The sequence below is a fragment of the Lipomyces oligophaga genome (genome assembly GCF_038497815.1).
Source record: "Lipomyces oligophaga strain CBS 7107 unplaced genomic scaffold V1516scaffold_8, whole genome shotgun sequence".
NCBI classification, from domain to species: Eukaryota; Fungi; Ascomycota; class Lipomycetes; order Lipomycetales; family Lipomycetaceae; genus Lipomyces; species [Lipomyces] oligophaga.
This window is the reverse complement of record NW_027117792.1, coordinates 411,363-430,040: the sequence shown is the minus strand read 5'-3', so window position 1 is coordinate 430,040 and position 18,678 is coordinate 411,363. Positions and strand designations below refer to the sequence as shown.

Genomic DNA, 18,678 nt, shown 5'->3' with positions numbered 1-18,678 from the left:
GGACTAGTGATCAGATCCTGAAGCCGCTAAAGGACGAAGAAACGCAAAATCATCACCAATATTTGTACTGTTGCTGTTATTATTGTTTGAAGAGGTGGTAGTGGTAAATGGGAAAGAAGCAGAGGTCGGAGTTGGCGTTGGAGTAGGAGTATTTGATGTTGTCGGTCCGTTGAGATATACTCCCGGCGAATTAGCCGTAGTTGTGATTGTTAGAGCTGGAAGATCGACGAGTTGAGACATAGGATTCGCCAGAGGCTGCCGATAGTAGTCTACTGGATAGTTGTTTGATGAATTGGTAGACGAGTAGGAAGACGAAAAAGGGAATGAGAAAGAATCGAATGGCAGTGACGAAGTTGGAGACTCCTGTTTGAAGATGTCCGAGTCAAAGGCATGGTTGGCGCTCGAAATGCTACTTGAGCTGGAAGCAGTCGAGATGCTTGTTGTGCTGCTTCCGGCAGAAGTCACGGATGACAAGTATAGACCTTCGTTATGGGGGTGTTGGTCAGCAGTTGGGACCGAGTCCCACAAAGAAGTGGTTGCCGAATGCGCAACAGGATGGCTTGAATGGTAGATCTGAGAGTCCGAGGTCGACGAAGGACGAGGAAAGAAAATCTGTTCGGTGGAAGGATAAAGCGGCGGAGAAGGAGATGCCGTTGTATTGGTGGTCGTGGTGTTTGGGTGAGAAGTGGAAGGATTTGTATATAGAGGAGGCATGGATACGGAATCTATTTCGGAAGGTATGAAGTTGTTTCCAATATAGTACTCAGAGGGAGTGCTGCGATAATGGGGCATCTGTACCGGAGAAGATTCTGGTGACCCATTTTTCAGGCCTGAAGATGAAGAGACAGCGGAAGCAGCAGAGGCAGCAGAGGCAGTAGCCGCGGAACGACGAACAGCGGAAGCAGCTGCACGACCGGCGTTCTTCAGTTTCGAGCAGGCGCAGGATTTGCCAGTCGAACACTGGCATGAATGGCCCGATGCAGAAAGAGAAGCAGCGTTCGAAAGGGATGCTGTCGAGTGGGATCTCTGCCGACGAGGACCAGGACAGTCGCATTTGGTATGCATGGAATGGTTTCGCCGTGCCTCTCGACAGTGGGGACACTGCGATACAGGACGACCTTTGGGTTTAATCATGGTGAGCGGACGATCGCTGTGAGAGCAAGTGGTGACTCGATGCCCGCGGATGCAGGTCTAAATGAGGAGGGGGTTAGCATTAAGAGGACGGCTTGCCAAAAAAAAAAAGGACTGCACTCACATCGCATGCGTATTTGACACCATCGATGAGAACCATGCTGAAACAAGAGATAGGCTGCAAGAGAGCCGTGGAAGTTGAACAAGATGGTAAGACAAAGACAAAACAGAGGCAATGTTTAAGCGGTCGGTTGTCTGGCAGATGATTAGAAGGCCATGAACAGTAGCGAGGGCGAGCGGAGAGAAAGTAGATGGCGAGGAAGGATTTTGAGATGGGGACTAGTCGGGATATTATGGGACTCACTTGGGCGGAGAATGAGCGTGAAGAATCAGAGTCGGAGTGTAACTGTACCAGCGTCTGTACCAGTACCCGGAAGAATATTGGCTACAACAGCATAAGGAGAGCAGACAAGTCGTCTCACGCTCCTCAAATCCTCCTCTGGACGTTCCTCCTTTGCACGCCGAACAGCAGCCCATGCACAGAACACTTTGGGTTTTGGGTTGCGGCGGGCGCAGACGGCGAGTGCGCGAAGCCGAGCTGGGCGCAGTTTGTAGTCCGGCCGCCGCTCACTCATGTGTGCGATCGCTGCTCCAGCCATATTTAGTTCGTCTACGCCGACCGGGCAGAAGCTCTGATTATTTTTTACTTTTTTACCGCCTGCGTAGTGTCTGTTTATTTCTTGGCTCTGTATTAGTGAGGAACCGGCGTGCGGTCCTGTCCTCTCTGATATCATATGCTCTATCCGTATGACATAAGACCTGGTACTGCATCTTCGCCACAGAGATACAGCAGCACCACGACACCACTATACAACGATTTCTTCTGACAAAGACAGGCAAACAATATCCAAAACTCAGTCCATTGCTGTGGACTCAGGGCCGCGTAAGCCGATCTTTACATATCTTTCTTCATGGTGTTGAAATAGAGTGTGAGAACGTTCTGCAAAGATCCCTCGCCGGGTTAAATTTAGTACCTCGTTCTATCCGGTGCGCGTTTCTGTCCGTGTGTGGGCCGCCCCTCACGCACTATTGCCGACCGGCTTCCCGTTCCCTCCACCACCCGTATCCTCTTGCGCAGTTTTACTGCCCCATCCCTCCCCCCTCTGCCCTCTTCTGTTGCCTCGCCTTTCCCAGCGACAGCGAACGCGCGATGACTCTGTACGCCAAAAAAGCTTGGCATAGGCGACGGGCCATAAAGCTTGGCATTGCTTGTCTATCTCGGATTGTTGGTACAGGAGCTGCTTATAGCGCATCGAACGTGGAATTCCTATCGGTTGTTCTGCAAGTTTTCTATTAATTTGTTGTCCGTCATCTCATCTCTTGTGCTCGGCTATCTTCTATATATTTCTGCTACCTCTTCATGGTTATTCGTTCTCTTGCTTACGGCCTTGCACGCCCTCCTCTCTACCTGCAACCCGGCCTAGCGCTTTCCTTCATCGGCCTACCCTTTCCCCACCACCTCCCTGCCCCCGTCGGCGTACTATTGTTTTCCTACCCGCAAGCGGACTGCCCTCCGCTATCCCTGTCACATTTTCTGTCCGAACTACGCGGTCCAGCTCCCATGGTGTCAACTGTGTGCTATCGTTGCCCTCCCGTTGTCGGGGGGTCCTCAATGGCGTCATACTCGGCCCCAGACCAGGCCCGCCCTGCCCTCGCAGACGCTCCTTAGGTATATTTCCTCCTCGGCTGCCGACCCCACCACCTGCTCCTCCGACAATGTTGCTCCCTCCGGGCCCTCCTAACGTCGTGGATAATAACGACTTGCTATTTCTTTGACCTCCACGGTTGCTTCTGCTGCTCCCTCCGCTACTTGAAGGCGTTCCGCTACGTCGTCGTAAACGTGCACGTCCCGCAGGCGAAATATCTCCTCCCAGTATCTGCGACGGAGATCCAATTGGATCGTTGAGATCTCGACTCATAATCCTGCCCTCCTCGCCTATTATGGCTCCTCCACTACCATTACCTCCCTCTCCTGTCCCTGCGCCTCCTGCTCCATTCTTGTTATCGTCTCGTAGATAAAGCGATATTCTTTCGTCTGCAATCGACAGGATCCCGCTCTGGTCATTTGCCTGCAGCGCTGCCAACCGTATTAAGTATTCCAGCAGCGACAGCGAGTTGGTCCCTCCTGCTAATCCTACTCCTTCCGTATCTTCTTGTAGCTCCTCGTTATCGCTGTCGGTACTATTTTTAGCCCTCTCGTTCTTGTAAGCTTCCCGTCGTCTCCACATGAGATTTTCAATGTCCGCGCTGCTCAACGAAAGTCGCGAAAATGCGGAAACAAGCGCGCCTTCGCTGACGCCTAATCCTGACTGTCTCCGGACTTTACCACTTTCCTGGGCTCCTTCTTCCTCACTCTCCCAATCACTGTCTGTTTCGTCTTCATCTCCGCTTGAGCTCGGACTCGAGCTCGACTCTTGATCTTCCTCCGTCCAAAGCTCAAATGCTAGCCACTCGGCGTTCCCTGGATGATCTATCCGTCCAGAAACAGCTCTCCGCTCATTTTCATTGTCTGACAAATCGTTCTGCCTGCTCCCTTCTTCTATTTCTTCTTCACTCTCTTCGTCATCTTCAAACATAAAGTATGGTGACCGATGTAGAAATGCTTTGTTAAGTTTCACCACAAGAACTGGCGAAACAGCCTCTTCAATATCCAGGAGTCGACCAGATGCGCTAAAAAATAATCGTGTTACTATTGACAATGGAATCTGTCGACGCCGACCGACTTTCCACCCGCGCTCATTTCGTTCAACTCCATTACCCTCGTAAACTTCGTCATGGTATCGTCCGTCATCGAGCTCCTCAATCACTTCCAACTCATACGCATACGTTACCTTCTGCGCCAGATACTCGGCCCTGTCCATAGCACGCGTCACCATTCTCGGAGATGTCTCTTTTAGTCTTGTAACTGGAACTCTATATAATTCAACATAGCATTTAGCGTGCTCCTCCTTCCACGTGATGTCCCCTGCAGTAGTAGCATAAGGATTCCGTGCAGTACTGGCAAATACCGTGTACTCCTTCAAAGTAAACGTTGGCCCAACCTTAACACGGCAGTTTGACCGGCTGGAAAACTCTGCATCCGCAGCTAGGAGAAATGCAGAAGCTTGCAGCAGTCTACCAGGAGATATCATGTCTGGTAAGGCTGCAGTTACATTTGCACCTGAGGTTGTGATTGCAAGCTGTAGAAGCTGTACTGACTCTTCTATTCGTTGCAATAAGGAGGTCATATATTCCTCCATTTGATGAAAAGCGCGAGTCTTTTCTGAGTTACTGCGTGCTGCCGCCATCTGCGCATTTGCGGCCGCTACTTTGTCGTCGAACTCACTGATCGCAGATCGTAATTCCTTTGTCAGAGAAACCGTACTTTGCAATACAGTATAGCCACGAGCATTTCTAAAAAGTTAGTTTTGTATTTTGGTGATGGATACCACTTACAAGAGCTGGATCAAATCTATCGAAGGCGTTATGATGTTGATCCTAGTCTTTAGCTTTTTCCTCAGTCTATCCAATTTTTGCTTTTCGACATCTGGAAGTTTCTAAAAATCAGACTTCATTTGGAAATTCTTAAATGTTGATCTCACCTCCAAAAACTTGGAGACGCCTTTAAAGGCATAGGCAGACATCAAACTGATGCCTGACCGAAACACGAACGACACTGCCTGGTTCTGGGCAACCATTCCAGCCTTGACCCGTCAATAATAGCAAATGCTTGAAAATATATCAACTTACTCTTGCTAGTAACTGCTCCATTTTTGATCGATCTTCCGGTAACTCTTCTTGCTCCTCTTCAGTCCTTCATCAGCTCCTCTCCAGTTCTCGTGTCAGTTCTACACCAAATCTCGAATTTAGACTCTTCCACCGCTCTCATGCCTAATTCATCGAAGGCCTTTGGGTTAGGTGAATCAACACGTGATATGCTTACTTGACTGTGGGTTTACTGTTATACTCCGGGAACGCGTTTGATGTAGAATCTTTAAACTTCGCGTTGAATTGTTGATTCCCTGGGTGTAACTGTCATGCACTAAAACTTGTGAGCTTTCTCAAGAGCTGTTTCTAGAATTTGAGAAACAAGACTTGAAATAAAGGGGGATCGACGAAACGTGACACTACTTCTTGGGTGTTTTAGTTGAGAACGTTGTCGTGTCGTTCATATCTGCTCTTCGCATCATTTTTCCTTCCTGTCCTAGATGGCTGTCTCGGCCTCCACGCGAGCTCAACCTTCATCGTCTCATATAATAGGTCAATCGGCTATGCCTGTAGACCCAATTTCTGGATCTGCAGACGGAATTGCGGGGAGTTTAGATTTGGACACGTTTGAGCCTGTCTCGCTCGACGATGACAATCCCGCACAGCCTGCTACAGAGGGAGTTAAACGACCTAACAAGAATAAGGCTCCTCGAACTGCCATGACGACCCCCAAGCACTCAAAATCATTTTTAAATCCTGCTATGGGCACATCCCCGCGGAGTCCGTCTATCCAGGATCGACGAATTGCTGCACGGTCAACGCAGCCGGAAGCAGTCCGCCAAGGAATTCATCAGGTTGCGTCTAAGAGCCCAGCATTGGCCCCCGGAGAAATTCCGAATCAGCATCGATCCGTAGGATTGTCTGCTGCTATTGCATCACCTATGAGCTTGCAGCTCCCTAGATCAAGGCCTTCTGAAGGCCGTGATCTTCTTGCCGTTCCAAATGGAAGTTCAACGGTCCCATCTTCATCCGAGTTTCCTCCTCGTAGGCAGCCCCTCACACCACGATCGCCCTCCTTCCATTCTGTCGGTAGATTTTCGATATATTCTTCTTCTTCGCCTAGTGGAAGTCTCACCAGTTTGCACGCACCTCCTACTCCGGATCAACAACTGGCAAATGGTGTTAGGGGCAGTGGAAAGAGACCTCAACTGCCACGTCGACAGCTGTCAATGTCTTCCTTGGCTATTCCAAGCAGTCCCTTGGTTGGTTCCAATAACTTGCGCACTCCTCTTTCTCGCTCGGCTCGCACTTCGCCCACACGTCCTGATGATAATGTTTCGCCTGATTCGAGTCCGTTTCTTCCTCCGGCCCGGTCCTCGTCCTTCATTTCTCCTATGACTTCTCCCACATTTCTTCCTCAGGGTCTCTCCTCTTCTACCGACGATTTTGCCCTTCCCATTCGACGTCCTCAGAGCTCAAGGCGCTTATCCGGTATTTCATCTACGAACTTGTCGCCATCCGGTCTGTCAGTCGACGACTCCGACCATTCTGCGGATGATATTGAGGTGCCTCAGGAAGTTATTTTTTGGAACGTTCCGCTGACTCCTGAAATCAAATCGTCACCTACGCGATCGCCTCCCAAACGAAACAGTATGACTTCCGATTCTCCCAATGTGAAAAGCTCTCCTGCTTCGGCTGACGTTAGACGGTCATCTAACCAAAGAACCTCATCACGACTTAATCAACAGTCACAGACGTCTCCTGTTCGCGGCCGCTCTCGGTCGACAGTAGACTCGCAAACTCCTGAAAGAGTAGGACAACTTCCCATGTTGAATCGAAGAAGTACGTGGGATCATGCCATGGATGAGCTTTCTGAAGAAGCAAAAGATTTGACAGTTGCTCTGGAAGGTTATCGTGAGAATATTAGTCGTGATAAACGTCAGCAATTGATTGATCGGTACCGCAAACAAAAAGGGATTCCTGTTCCTGATCGACCCACCTCGGCCTCAATAAAGGAGAAAGCAGCTAAAGAATCAAAAAGTTTGATGCCCGAGGATATGGCTGAAAATAGTATCACCAGACCTTCTCACTTACCACGCAAATCAAAGCAGGAAGAAAGTCGGCATTTGAAAGAATATCAGCGTATGATGCAGCTTTCGCAACAGCAAGGTAAAACGTAATTTGCGATTTTATGAATTACAATCTAATTTTATATAGAAGCGAAGAAACGCCAGAAAAGAAATTCGGATGTGGCTGAGTATCTTAAACTACAGGAAGATAGCTATACATTTTGGGATTCGCCGAACTTTCAGCTTTCTGATCCGAAAGTTCAAGATATAGTCTGGCAATCTGGTATTCCTGACCGACGACGAGAAAAGATTTGGCTGTCTTTGATAGACAATCGACTTGAATTGGATCAATTGTTGTTTGACAAGCTTCTTGCCAAAAGTTCTGTCTTGTCTGCTGATTTGGAGTCATATGTTTGCGGATTATTTCCCGAAACAAAGCTCTTTGTGAAAACAGGGCCACTCTATGACTCACTGGTGACCGTCCTGCGAGCTTATATTACGTTTAGGCCGGAAGTCACTAACACTTCAGCACTTGTCAATATTGCCGGAACGCTATTGCTGCATTTGTCCCCTGAACAAACATTTGTTTCCCTTGCCAACATCGTTGATACTAAGCCATTAAGATATATTTATTCAGCAAATGATTCGAAGCTCACGAAATTTTATCTTGCATTCGATCACGCTTTTGCGGTTCATATTCCCTCGCTCCATCATCACTTTCTCACGACGCTGGATATTCGTGGCGAACACTATATTCCTGCTTTTGTTTCAACTCTGTTCACTTTACAACTTCCAGTTGACTTCATTCCTCGTATATGGGATATTTTATTTCTGGAATCGGAAAGCCAGGCTGTGTCGTTTTCCTCGACGACTAAGACTACATCATCAACACGATTCGAACTAGTTTTAATTTCGGCCATGTTGACAATCTTGAACCGGTTACGGACTGATCTTATGGTATTCGACCGGGAACGTGTTCTTGCCCAGATTTCTTGGACTGCAAAGCCGATCGACGTGTCATCGGGTGACGCAGAGGTCTTAGATGTGGTCACTGAGATTGAATTTGTTCGGACGTTGAGGGACTATTTTTTAGCTTTAACGAGTCATTAAATTTTTTAATTGCTGCTTTTTTATAGATATTAACAGGGTTAGCATTTTTAACTTATTATTATTGTTGCTATTATGATTATTATGATATTGGGAAAATGCATTACACAAATCAATTCAAAACTATATTAGCCTGTGCCGACAAATTCAGCAAGTCATCTACAGTTTCATCAATATTCCGATCCAGATTGTGATTCTGTATCAAATTCCTAGTTAGGATTGCCCAAGTCAGCTGCTCTTTCGCTCTGATTTTATTCGAGACTTCCTGCGCACAAGACAAGATCGAGCTCGGAAGATCCGCCAGTCGAGCCACGTTGATACCAAACGCACGATCCGCAATTCCTCGCGCAATCTTGTAAAGAAATGTGATATCGACCTCACCTGTCGCAGAGTCTTTATGCTGCAAAAACTGCATGAAATAATTTTGCACACGGTCTTCTTCGAACCGATCTGCAAAAGCACACAAAAGAGGATAGTGCGTAATAAAGAGCGTCAACGACCCGATCTCTTCAATAAAATGAGCCAGCACAGCGAATGCGATAGCAGCTCCGTCTATAGGTCCTGTGCCTCGGCCGATTTCATCAAGAACAACAAGGGATCGTCTCGTAGCCTGTCGCATTATATCCGCACATTCGTGCAATTCTACCATGAACGTCGACTCGCCTGTAAGCATGTTATCGGATGCACCCATGCGCGTGAAGACACCGTCGACAAGACCAATTCGCGCAAATTGTGCCGGAACATAGCTTCCAATCTGCGCAAGTATAGCCATTAGTGCGGTTTGTCGCACAAAGCAACTTTTCCCGCCCATGTTGGGACCCGTGATTATCATCGTTTGGGTCCCCTGAGAGCTCAAGTCGACGTCATTTGGTACAAATGAATCTAGAAGTAATAACTCAATGACCGGATGCCGGCCATCGATAACCTCTATACATGGCTCGTCGACCAATTCTGGACGCACATAGCCGGCCTTATTGCTAACTAATGCCAGTGACATCAAACAATCGATATTTGCCAATGCAAAAACTATGACTCGCAGCTCGCTCAAATGTTGTGCAATCCTGTGCAAAAATGAGTCATAGGCTCGATTACTCTCAATCACTAACAATTCCTGCTCTCGATCTCGCTCGGATATTAACGCTGTTACTGCTGCCGGTCGATACCGACGAACAGTTTTCGTAGAATTGATGACTACCCAGTCTTTGGGTACAGTTCTTGTTTCAGATTTCCGAATCTCAATTAAGTGCTAGTTTAAAATTAGTTAGTGTCTTGTCAAAGAGCAAGAACATATGTACATACATCTTCATCTTTGGTCTTACTATACTTAATATATGACCTGTTTGTGTCCTTACGTATTTTAATCAACAAATCAGAAAACTCCTGCTCAATCCGAGCTAGAGCCTGTAAGGGCTAGTAAGTCAAAAGTCAATAGTCAACAAATTTTGAACTCACATTTTTATGTTTCACGATGTCAGTGTATTGAGATTCGTCGTTGAATAATGCAAGCTTGTCGTTCTTCACTGCAGCTTCTTGATTTATTGTATCGAGAAATTCGGAGATTTCAAAGGACATGACTGGAAGCGCTTCATAATATGATTTTAAGAGCGGCGAAATAGCTTTGGGGATTCCTCCTTGACAGTTGCTAAAGATATTGCATATTCGGTCAAAAGATGACAAGGTTGATCCTAGCTCAGAAGGTTTAGCTCTGCCGTAATGAATTTTCATCAATCCAGTTTCAAGATCAGGTAGCTGAGTCATTAAATTACTGAGATTCTCTAACTCGGGAGAAGTGATGGCTGATCTGATTTCTTCAATGGCTTCGATCCGACTCTCCAATTGTTGTCTGTCTAGTAGGGGATGGCCCACCCAGTCGTAGAGCATGCGCTGGCCAAAACGAGTTTTAGTATAGTCGAGAACCCAAAACAAACTACCCTTTACAGCGTTATCGGATTGGTTGCGAAAAATCTCTAGACTCGCAAGAGTGTTGGCATTGAGCTTCATTGTGGTCTGGGATTTAAAATCGTCAAATCCATCAGTTAATTGAAACACACCATCCAAATCGTACTGCTTCAGATACGTCATTGCCGCACAAAGGCATTGCGAGATAATAAGGGGAAATTGCAAAACCTGGTCTAGCAGTTTGCTATAGTTTCCTACATCATCATCATCATTGGAATTGGTCATGAGGTTTGCGTAGTATTCGGTCAAACGTGATCGAGCTTCATCAAAATCAGGCTTCTCTACTCGATCTATTCGGATCCTACTCGAGTCGACAGGTGCCGATGAGATGAGGTTTTGAAGAATCTTTTCCGACTCAGGGCTGATCTCTCCAACAATCACAATTTCGGAAGGCTCAAGATAGAGCACACGACCTTCGAGTTCAGATCTCATGAACCCATCATGGAATTCTTCGTAGATCAGGCGGCCAGTGCTAACAGCCAGAGCAACAAATCCGATCGTGACTCGCTGAGGCGACAGAGGCTGTTCGCAGACACAAAAAATGTATTCCGAAAGCCCGGTAGAACCCACCATTCCCTCCGCATGTAAATCTTTGTCAATGTACGTTGCTCTTGTGATCACTCTTGTAAGTTTGCGACTAAAGACTTTGCTCTTAGTAGAACCTGCTGCTTTCAGAGCTGCAGTCTCAGTCTGCTCGACGAGCCCAACTTTATAACCTTTATCGATGAGTCGCTCGACATGGACCATAATCCGGCTGTCGGGAACGATACATCTGGAAAACTTATCGTACAGAGAATCAGGAGAGAGCGCATGCTCAATGGTCCGCCAGCCGGGAATGTTACAGATATGTAGTTCACGAGATACTGTGAACGAATCTTCTCCAAAAAATTGATATTTGTATCCAACATGGACCGCAAGAATGATCCCTGGGTGCTGTAGTTTCAGTTGTATAATTTGCTCGTTGAACTCAGACAGTGGTTTTCCATTATTTCCTTTCTTTCCGCGCTTGGGCTTTTGTTTTGCAGAATCAACTTTCTCGTCCGACTCCGCACCAGATTCATTTTCCAGCTCAATATGCTCATCTTCAGTGTGCTTTAAATCCAATAGAGTTATCTTCTGGTGTCGTTGTGACCTTTGACCGATTTTCAGTCGCTTGGAAGATGGCTCGGGATTTGGCAAACTTTTTGGCTCTTGATTCACAAATCTTTTTAACTTGCCAAACTTTAGCTGTGCTGAAATTAATGGTTGCTCGACCACTGGAGCAATTTCACTGTCAAGATCATGAGTAACGTCACGTTCAGATTCAGATGGGCAATCCAATTGCAAATCTGGTTCAACTAGTCTCGATTTAGGTCGAACAGGCTGGAAAAATTGAGAAATAGACTGCTGGCTCAAGCGCGCTTTTGAAGAGCTCGATATCATCCTAAACACGACCGTTGAATAGATAATGACTGAATCCAATTGTATACTAATTATCCTTCCGCGGACATAGTCATGCAATCGCGTCGACGCGACTTTAGACGTGTTGAATATCTAGCACGTGATTTAATTAAGCCTAATATGGATATATTATCATTTATCGTTTAGTAAGAACAAATGATAGTATCTATTCGGAAGCTAGAAAAATTTGATGAACTAATTGAAAATATGATAATGAATACAATCTTTAAATTTGGGGTTGCATTTTTAGCAATTAACTGCGCCTGTCTATGTGAATATTATAGTAGTAATACAAACTGAACTGAATCAAACATAGATATATACATGATCGACTATATACAATTATATAAATACATATTGTACTCAACTTAAGCGTTAACAGTATCTTCAACGTGATGGATCAAATCTTGGTGAACCGCTTTCCAAGCTTCGAATCTCCAATTCAATAATCTATTTGAATGCACACTGTAACCCTGTCCGCTTGACTTGTCAATAGCGCCAGATTTCTGCATTTCTTTTAGATAAATTAATCTACCAAAGCGAGAGTGGACCATGGCCATACTACACATTGAGCAAGGCTCGTGGGTCGTGATGAGATGCAACCCGAGGCAGAGGTATGACTTTTGCGACTCGGATGTCCAAGAAGGAGATTGTCTGCGAGCAAATTCGCGACTGGCGACTTTCGAAATACAAGTCATGATACTGTGCGATAGTGGATTCCGTGATGAGGTCCGCGTATCAATGGCGGTTGCAAGTACTTTGTCCTGTGTCGGATCGTAAATGAGTGTGGCTATTGGTAATTCCTTAGACTCGTGCGCTGATTCAGTCAGTCGAAGGATTGTGGTTATGTGTCCTTTATATTTATCAATTTCATCGCGCGGCAGTTCTGTTTTCCTATGGAATCAATCAGGACGAGTCATATACCATAGTTTTGGCACAAGCCAACTTCAAGTCACGTACAGCAAATGTGGATTCCCTCTCCACATAATCGGCCAAGTTCCTTCCGACCATTTTTTGGACAGCTCCTTTGTCTCCGCAGGATATTTGGGCGCCTGAATGATTTCTGGCATGTAGAGTCGCTCATCGTTTGGTATTGAACCCGGGAGGAGTTTAGGGACTAACGACAGAAATCTGGAAATCTCATCAAACGAGGGAACCGCATCCACGGAACATATTAATAATTTTAGCAGCTGATTATTAGAAGTTTGTGAACCTGAATTTGGATCCGAATCATTATCTCGAACTAGTCGCCGCAAATGCGGTAGCGGAACCGGATCTTTAGGCAAAACTTGCTTTAAAAAGCCCACGACCGTACTCGCACTCTTTGCGGGAATGATGGTGACCCAAACTGGAATGAGCTGAAGCTCAAGTTTCTCATCGAACGGCCTAATCTGAACAAACGCCAAATCCGACTTGGATGTCATTCTAATTTATTTTTCTCGAATGATAAAGCCATTGTTCGTACATGAATGTATACGCTATGCTGGGTGAAAATTCAGCTGGGACTTCCACCTCTAGTTGCCTCTGGTATACCTATCCTACGCAGGTAGTTGAAAGATAATTATTTATATTCACAATTTACCGCGAAATCCGCTCTACATAGCGATATTGCTCAATCATAAGTAAAACTTGCATCCGTTCAAGCCAGCCAGAATCAAAGTTGGCTGTGGAGAACTTATCGGCTGCTAGCTGGCTTCTTGTTCGATATCCAATTGCTTCTTGGGATGTTAGTGACAAAGCCTTGTCCAGACATGTCGCAAGAGATTGACAGGATTCCGAGTAGCTTAACTCGTCGTCTTTGGTTGTGAAATGGAATCCGATCGGCTGGTCATCAACTGGGAGGACTATATCGAGTTTTGGGCCTCCGCTATTGTGGACGATTGGGATGAGTCCGGCAGCGATGTATTCGACTACGCCGATCCCGAAATGCTCGTTCCACATTGCATTTACGCCAATCGACGATGTTTTTAAGTATTCTTTTACAACATCCCATTTCGCGTCGAGAATGAATTCAACCCGTGATTCGATTCCAAGGGAAGAAACCAGATTCCGCAACTTCGCCACTCGGTCTCGATCTCGTTGGTCTCGAACAGAACCGATCAACACCAAGCTGGCCAGGCCGGTATCGTTTGATGTTTCGGTGTATTTCGCAAATTCTGAAATAATGATTTCATGCCTCTTTTCAGGACGGAACTGTGCAATTGAGAGGACGACTGGTCGACGAGGAGCCGACACATCGAAACGAACCAGCTCGTCAGTCGCACACGGTGGGTATAGAATGACGTAATCAAGTTTTTTTGAACGATCGTGGATTTTACTAAATAATCGGTTAATCCACCATACTGAGTGAATATGTCTGTATGTCCAGACACCGTTGGCCATCACGATATCTGCAAATGATCCGGCAATCCCATAGAGGAGCGCGAAGAAGCACCAGTACATGAATTTTGGCAATTGGCGGTTCAGCGAGAGCTTGCCAAGCATGTCAGTTGATATCATTGGGTAATGGACGTAGGCAGCCACAGGGATTCCCAGCAGTAGAGATACAATTGGATATGTGAATGCGTATCCCATTGTGTCTATGTAGTTAGTGGATTGTTTCTGATACAGAGAAAAAAATCGTACCAATGAAGATATCAGGAACAAGTTGCTGAATAGCCTCATACGCCAGAATAATAGAGCCCATAGCTTGTCCGAGCAGCGTCACTCTGGGCCAACGAGCGGCCGAAACAAGATCTCTTCGAGTCAAAAACACAAACTCGACGCGCGTTTCATCAAGTTCAATCTCGAATCTTCTCGAAACATTAGCAATAATTTCCGACTTCGTAACATCTACATCACCCGTATAGACAGCACAGATCACTTGCGGGTAGGCGGCCAGAGTGCAATGAACCGCTTCCCAAAGAACACGTTCTCCTCCTCCTCCAGCGTTGCTGAAATGGTTTAGTCTCCGTTCTAAAGCTCGAAATCACAACGTACCATACCAGTAAGGATGGAAAAATCCAGCAATTATCGGACGCTTGCTATTTTTGTCTTTCGGCTTATAGGTCGACAAGACTGAACTGCGTCGCGCTTGTGACATGTTGCGTATTTGGGTACCAATAACATGGCAGACCAGCTTTAACGTGAGATATGATCCGACTGCGACCAGTGTCGTCAGGATCAGGAATAAACACAGATACATCATCACGGTACGCGAGATACGGGTCCCTGGTTGTGGTATAAAGACTGATTGAAGAACTGTGAAAAAAGGTGGACGAGCAGCAGCAGCTGCTGCTGCCGTAGTGAAAGGACTACTGCTGCTACTGCAGACTGTGGCATACGAAATATCAGCGGTGTTGATCGGACCAGTCATGGCTTATCGCTGCTCACTCACTGCTCGCTGTCTCCTAACTTGTACAGCCCTCCACAGCTCTTGGTTATTGGCTCTCTGATATTTTTCCAAACTAGTTATTCCGTCAATTCTGAATAAAAAGAATGGATTCAGCGCAGGCCATCCGCTTTGGACAGCTAGCTTCTCCCTGCTATAGCTGCGGCTCCTCATAAATTTCCATACATTCACCTCGTGTATGTGAATAGATCCTATACGTTTTTGTTATTATATATTATCAGATACTTTATAATACTGTATTATTATATCGCATCTACTAGGAAATCTGATACAAATTTTTGCTTATTCAAAGAAACACTCTGATTTTAACCAAAATGTTCGGCCTTGGAAAACTACTCTACGGTATTGCTCTCTCATATCCCTAATTCTTATTCCTCTAACACCAGCAGTCATTCTTCTACTCATAAATTCCATTGCTGTTCTCAGCGAAGACAGATTTCTTGCTCGAAGTACGTACTCAATTTTCATCTTTTACTCTCATTACGATAGTCTTTGCCTCCTTCGTCAGTTCCCGAAGACCTACTAATATATCAATATAGTTGGCTGGTCTACAGTTCAGCAAGATCCTGGGTTTGGAAACCCAGACTCGACGTCTATCAAAAATAGACTGATTAATCTCATTTCAGCGGTTAGAACCTTGATGAGAAGTAAGATCTCTTATGATTTTGTGATTCTTGCTGTTGATGTGCGTATACTAACTACCGCAACTGTAGTCCCACTAATCGGAATAAATACTATTGTAATTGTCTACGAGTTAATTCTAGGCTAATTTTTTCGTTTCTCCTCCTCATTCTATTGTACTATATCCTTAATGAATTAAATATCTTTAAATATATTTATATAACACTTCGTTCATGTCTACCAACGTAATCGCTCATAATATTCGTACTTACAGTTTCACTTCCACCACCACCCTCTGTCATAAAACGATAACGGTGAACAGACACGATAAATAAAATAAACAAACAAAAAAACTCAATCAGCACAAACAAAAAAAATTAAAATTACTTTTTTGGTTGTAACCGTCCGCGTCTAACGAACTTGAATTAAGCATATTTGGCGCGGAATTCCTTCGCGGCATCAACCATGTTCTGCAATGAGGCACGAGTCTCGGTCCATCCACGAGTCTTCAGACCACAGTCAGGATTCACCCATAGGTTCTCCTTAGGGTACACCTTAAGAATCTCGTTGATCCGTGCAACAAACTCCTCTTTAGGAGGAACACGAGGTGAGTGGATATCAAACAATCCAAGACCAATGTGATTAGGATATTCAGAAAACTCCTGAATGTAATTAGGATCGTCCTTCTTCGAGAACTCAATCGAGACAACATCCGCATCAAGAGCCTTGATGTGGTTCGGATCAAGGTCAGAGTAGCAGAAATGAGAGTGGATCTGGGTCTTGTCCTCGACACCAGAAGTGGCAAGACGGAAAGACTCGACAGCCCACTTAACGTAGTCATCACGCTCAGCACCAGCTCTGAGGGGAAGACCCTCACGAATAGCAGGCTCGTCTACCTGAATCACATAAACTCCGGCGGCCTCAAGATCTTGAACTTCATCAAGAAGGGCAAGAGCAAGTTGCTGAGCCTGGTCCTTGGCAGAAATGTCATCACGGGGGAACGACCATCTCAAGCAAGTAACAGGGCCAGTAAGCATACCCTTCATGGGCTTCTTCGTGATCGACTGGGCATACTTAGACTCCTTGACAGTAACGGGGCCAGGGCGCGAAATATCTCCAACAATAATAGGAGGACGGACATAGCGGGAACCATATGACTGGACCCATCCGTTGGAGGTAAAGACGTAACCGTTGAACTTTTCACCGAAGTACTGGACCATATCGTTACGCTCGGGTTCACCGTGAACGAGAACATCGAGGCCAACCTCCTCCTGGAACTTAACGACATCGGAAATCTCCTTCTCGATAAACTTCTCATATTCCTCAGGAGTGATCTCTCCCTTAGTGAACTTGTTTCGCATGATACGGATATCCTTGGTCTGGGGGAAGGAACCAATGGTCGTGGTAGGGAAAAGAGGGATGTCAAGGTGAGCCTTCTGGGCTGCAAGACGAGTGGCGAAAGGAGATTTGCGGTGGGTCATATCCTCGGTAATCTTAGACACACGCTCGCGAACAGCAGGATCGTTGGTGATAGAAGAAGACTCGCGGGTAGCAATGCTCTTAGCATTAGCAGCGAGAATTTCTGATACAGACTCTGGACCATCGGTAACAGCCTTGGCAATAGTCACAACTTCAGAGAGTTTCTCAGTAGCAAAAGCAAACCAATCCTTGATTTCGGCAGGAAGCTTCTTCTCGTTGGCAAGAGTGACAGGAGTGTGGAGGAGGGAAGAAGAGGTAGCAACAATAACACGCTCAGCACCGACTTTGTCAATCGCAGTCTTAACAAAGTCAATTGCCTTGGCAAGATTGGCCTTCCAGATATTTCGTCCATTGACTATACCAACAGAGAGAATCTGAGTCTCAGAAAGGGCGGCAACAACATCGTCAAGCTGCTCAGGAACACGGACAAAGTCAGCGTGGAATCCAGCGACAGGAAGACCTTTAATGGACTCGATGTTGGGACGAACATCACCGAAGTAAGTAGTGAGGAAGAGCTTGGGAGCAGCCTCGGTGGCAAGAACCTCGTAAGCCTTCTTGTAAGCAGCCTGGACTTCGGCAGGTAGATCAAGAACAAGGACAGGCTCATCAATCTGGACGGTATCGGCGCCGGCCTCCTTCAGCTTGGACAGAAGCTCGACGTAAACGGGGAGAAGCTTCTCGAGAAGAGTGATGGGCTCAAGATCAAGGTTGTCCTTGTCGGCCTTACCGAGATAGAGGTAAGAAACCGGGCCGACAATGACAGGACGAGTGTGAATTCCGAGGGCCTTTGCCTCTAGGAACTCGTCAATGGGCTTAGTCGAGTTGAGCTTGAAGTCGACATCCTTGGCGAAGGTAGGACGAACATAATGATAGTTGGAATCAAACCACTTAACCATCTCCTGTTGAGTTGTTAGAAAGAGCTTCTGGAAAAACTAATGCTAATTCCCAGCCAAGATACGTACGAGAGCAGTTACATCGACAGCGGGCGATGAGTCAGTAGCAGGCCGTTGGAGACCACGGCCCATGGCGAAGAAGGTGTCAATAGCAGGCAGATCATACTTGCTATAACGTTCGGGAATGACGTTGAAAAGAAGAGAATGATCGAGGATCTGGTCGTAGAAAGAAAAGTCATTGGAGGGAATGATATCGACACCGGCAGCTTGCTGGAGCTTCCAGTTCTTTTCACGAAGCTCCTTTCCAACCTTGAAAAGTTCCTCAACCGTGGCCTTTCCGGACCAATAGGCCTCTGTAACCTTTTTCAGCTCACGAAGAGCACCTACAGAGATCACAAGTTAGCAATTGAGTGCGTGGAATGCCAGTTGATCTGGAGCCTTCTGCAGGGTTTGCGTGGTACATCTATCGTACCGAGGAGACCCGCTCTTCGCAATCAGAGAGAACATACCAATACGAGGAAAACCAAGGACAGCGGACTGAACCATTATAAAATTATATTAATCACAAACAGAGTCGAGCAGACGGAAGAATGCGAAACGACTGAGGATGACGAGGTAAAAGGGGAGGAAGAATAAGAAGGAGAAGAAAAGAGAGTGCGATATAGAAAGAGGAAGAAAGAGAAAGGAGGACTGAGCTAAGGGAACATACGCGATGAGGAAAATTTTTTAGTCAACAAAATTAAATAAAAAAATAAATTCATTTAGAGTTCCGAATACGACACCCTTGGAGACCGGCTCGGAAACACTCAGGGCTTCGTGTACGAACAGGGACACTACTGAG

The 18,678-nt window shown here is 46.0% G+C and overlaps 9 protein-coding genes across 9 annotated transcripts; 3 read left to right on the top strand and 6 right to left on the bottom strand.

Annotated features, from left to right (window-relative positions):
- Positions 1 to 3: 3 nt before the first annotated feature.
- V1516DRAFT_666445 (uncharacterized protein) lies at positions 4 to 1,291 on the bottom strand (the record flags this gene model as incomplete). Its single annotated transcript, XM_066920743.1, has 2 exons — positions 4 to 1,191; positions 1,256 to 1,291. The coding sequence occupies 2 exons, from the start codon at positions 1,289 to 1,291 to the stop codon at positions 4 to 6; spliced, it is 1,224 nt and encodes a 407-aa protein (XP_066775406.1).
- Positions 1,292 to 2,624: 1,333 nt separating this feature from the next.
- Positions 2,625 to 4,941, bottom strand: V1516DRAFT_687624 (RanGTP-binding protein-domain-containing protein; the record flags this gene model as incomplete). Its single annotated transcript, XM_066923740.1, has 4 exons — positions 2,625 to 4,584; positions 4,627 to 4,727; positions 4,773 to 4,874; positions 4,921 to 4,941. The coding sequence occupies 4 exons, from the start codon at positions 4,939 to 4,941 to the stop codon at positions 2,625 to 2,627; spliced, it is 2,184 nt and encodes a 727-aa protein (XP_066775405.1).
- Positions 4,942 to 5,160: 219 nt separating this feature from the next.
- On the top strand, positions 5,161 to 8,112 carry V1516DRAFT_563938 (rab-GTPase-TBC domain-containing protein). The gene is made up of 2 exons (XM_066919221.1): positions 5,161 to 7,047; positions 7,096 to 8,112. The coding sequence occupies exons 1-2, from the start codon at positions 5,379 to 5,381 to the stop codon at positions 8,055 to 8,057; spliced, it is 2,631 nt and encodes an 876-aa protein (XP_066775404.1). The 5' UTR covers positions 5,161 to 5,378; the 3' UTR covers positions 8,058 to 8,112.
- Positions 8,113 to 8,145: 33 nt separating this feature from the next.
- On the bottom strand, positions 8,146 to 11,477 carry V1516DRAFT_681152 (muts domain V-domain-containing protein). The gene is made up of 3 exons (XM_066923207.1): positions 9,507 to 11,477; positions 9,354 to 9,455; positions 8,146 to 9,300 (listed from the first exon to the last, which is right to left on the bottom strand). Exons 1-3 carry the CDS (start codon positions 11,433 to 11,435, stop codon positions 8,167 to 8,169), a joined length of 3,165 nt encoding a protein of 1,054 aa, XP_066775403.1. The 5' UTR covers positions 11,436 to 11,477; the 3' UTR covers positions 8,146 to 8,166.
- Positions 11,478 to 11,642: 165 nt separating this feature from the next.
- V1516DRAFT_681150 (cytidine deaminase-like protein) lies at positions 11,643 to 12,933 on the bottom strand. Its single transcript, XM_066923206.1, has 2 exons — positions 12,414 to 12,933; positions 11,643 to 12,347 (listed from the first exon to the last, which is right to left on the bottom strand). Exons 1-2 carry the CDS (start codon positions 12,875 to 12,877, stop codon positions 11,822 to 11,824), a joined length of 990 nt encoding a protein of 329 aa, XP_066775402.1. The 5' UTR covers positions 12,878 to 12,933; the 3' UTR covers positions 11,643 to 11,821.
- Positions 12,934 to 13,005: 72 nt separating this feature from the next.
- On the bottom strand, positions 13,006 to 14,912 carry V1516DRAFT_681146 (uncharacterized protein). The gene is made up of 3 exons (XM_066923205.1): positions 14,438 to 14,912; positions 14,079 to 14,386; positions 13,006 to 14,032 (listed from the first exon to the last, which is right to left on the bottom strand). The coding sequence occupies exons 1-3, from the start codon at positions 14,806 to 14,808 to the stop codon at positions 13,032 to 13,034; spliced, it is 1,680 nt and encodes a 559-aa protein (XP_066775401.1). The 5' UTR covers positions 14,809 to 14,912; the 3' UTR covers positions 13,006 to 13,031.
- A 71-nt stretch (positions 14,913 to 14,983) lies between these two features.
- On the top strand, positions 14,984 to 15,802 carry V1516DRAFT_559724 (Yos1-like protein). Its single transcript, XM_066919218.1, has 4 exons — positions 14,984 to 15,186; positions 15,234 to 15,293; positions 15,384 to 15,491; positions 15,558 to 15,802. The coding sequence occupies exons 1-4, from the start codon at positions 15,159 to 15,161 to the stop codon at positions 15,611 to 15,613; spliced, it is 252 nt and encodes an 83-aa protein (XP_066775400.1). The 5' UTR covers positions 14,984 to 15,158; the 3' UTR covers positions 15,614 to 15,802.
- On the bottom strand, positions 15,628 to 18,218 carry V1516DRAFT_681140 (cobalamin-independent synthase). Its single transcript, XM_066923204.1, has one exon. It carries the CDS (start codon positions 17,838 to 17,840, stop codon positions 15,891 to 15,893), a length of 1,950 nt encoding a protein of 649 aa, XP_066775399.1. The 5' UTR covers positions 17,841 to 18,218; the 3' UTR covers positions 15,628 to 15,890.
- Positions 17,906 to 18,576, top strand: V1516DRAFT_681137 (uncharacterized protein; the record flags this gene model as incomplete). The annotated part of the gene is made up of 2 exons (XM_066923203.1): positions 17,906 to 18,220; positions 18,347 to 18,576. Coding segments are annotated over exons 1-2 (258 nt in total), but the record flags the coding sequence as incomplete, so codon positions are not given.
- Positions 18,577 to 18,678: the final 102 nt, after the last annotated feature.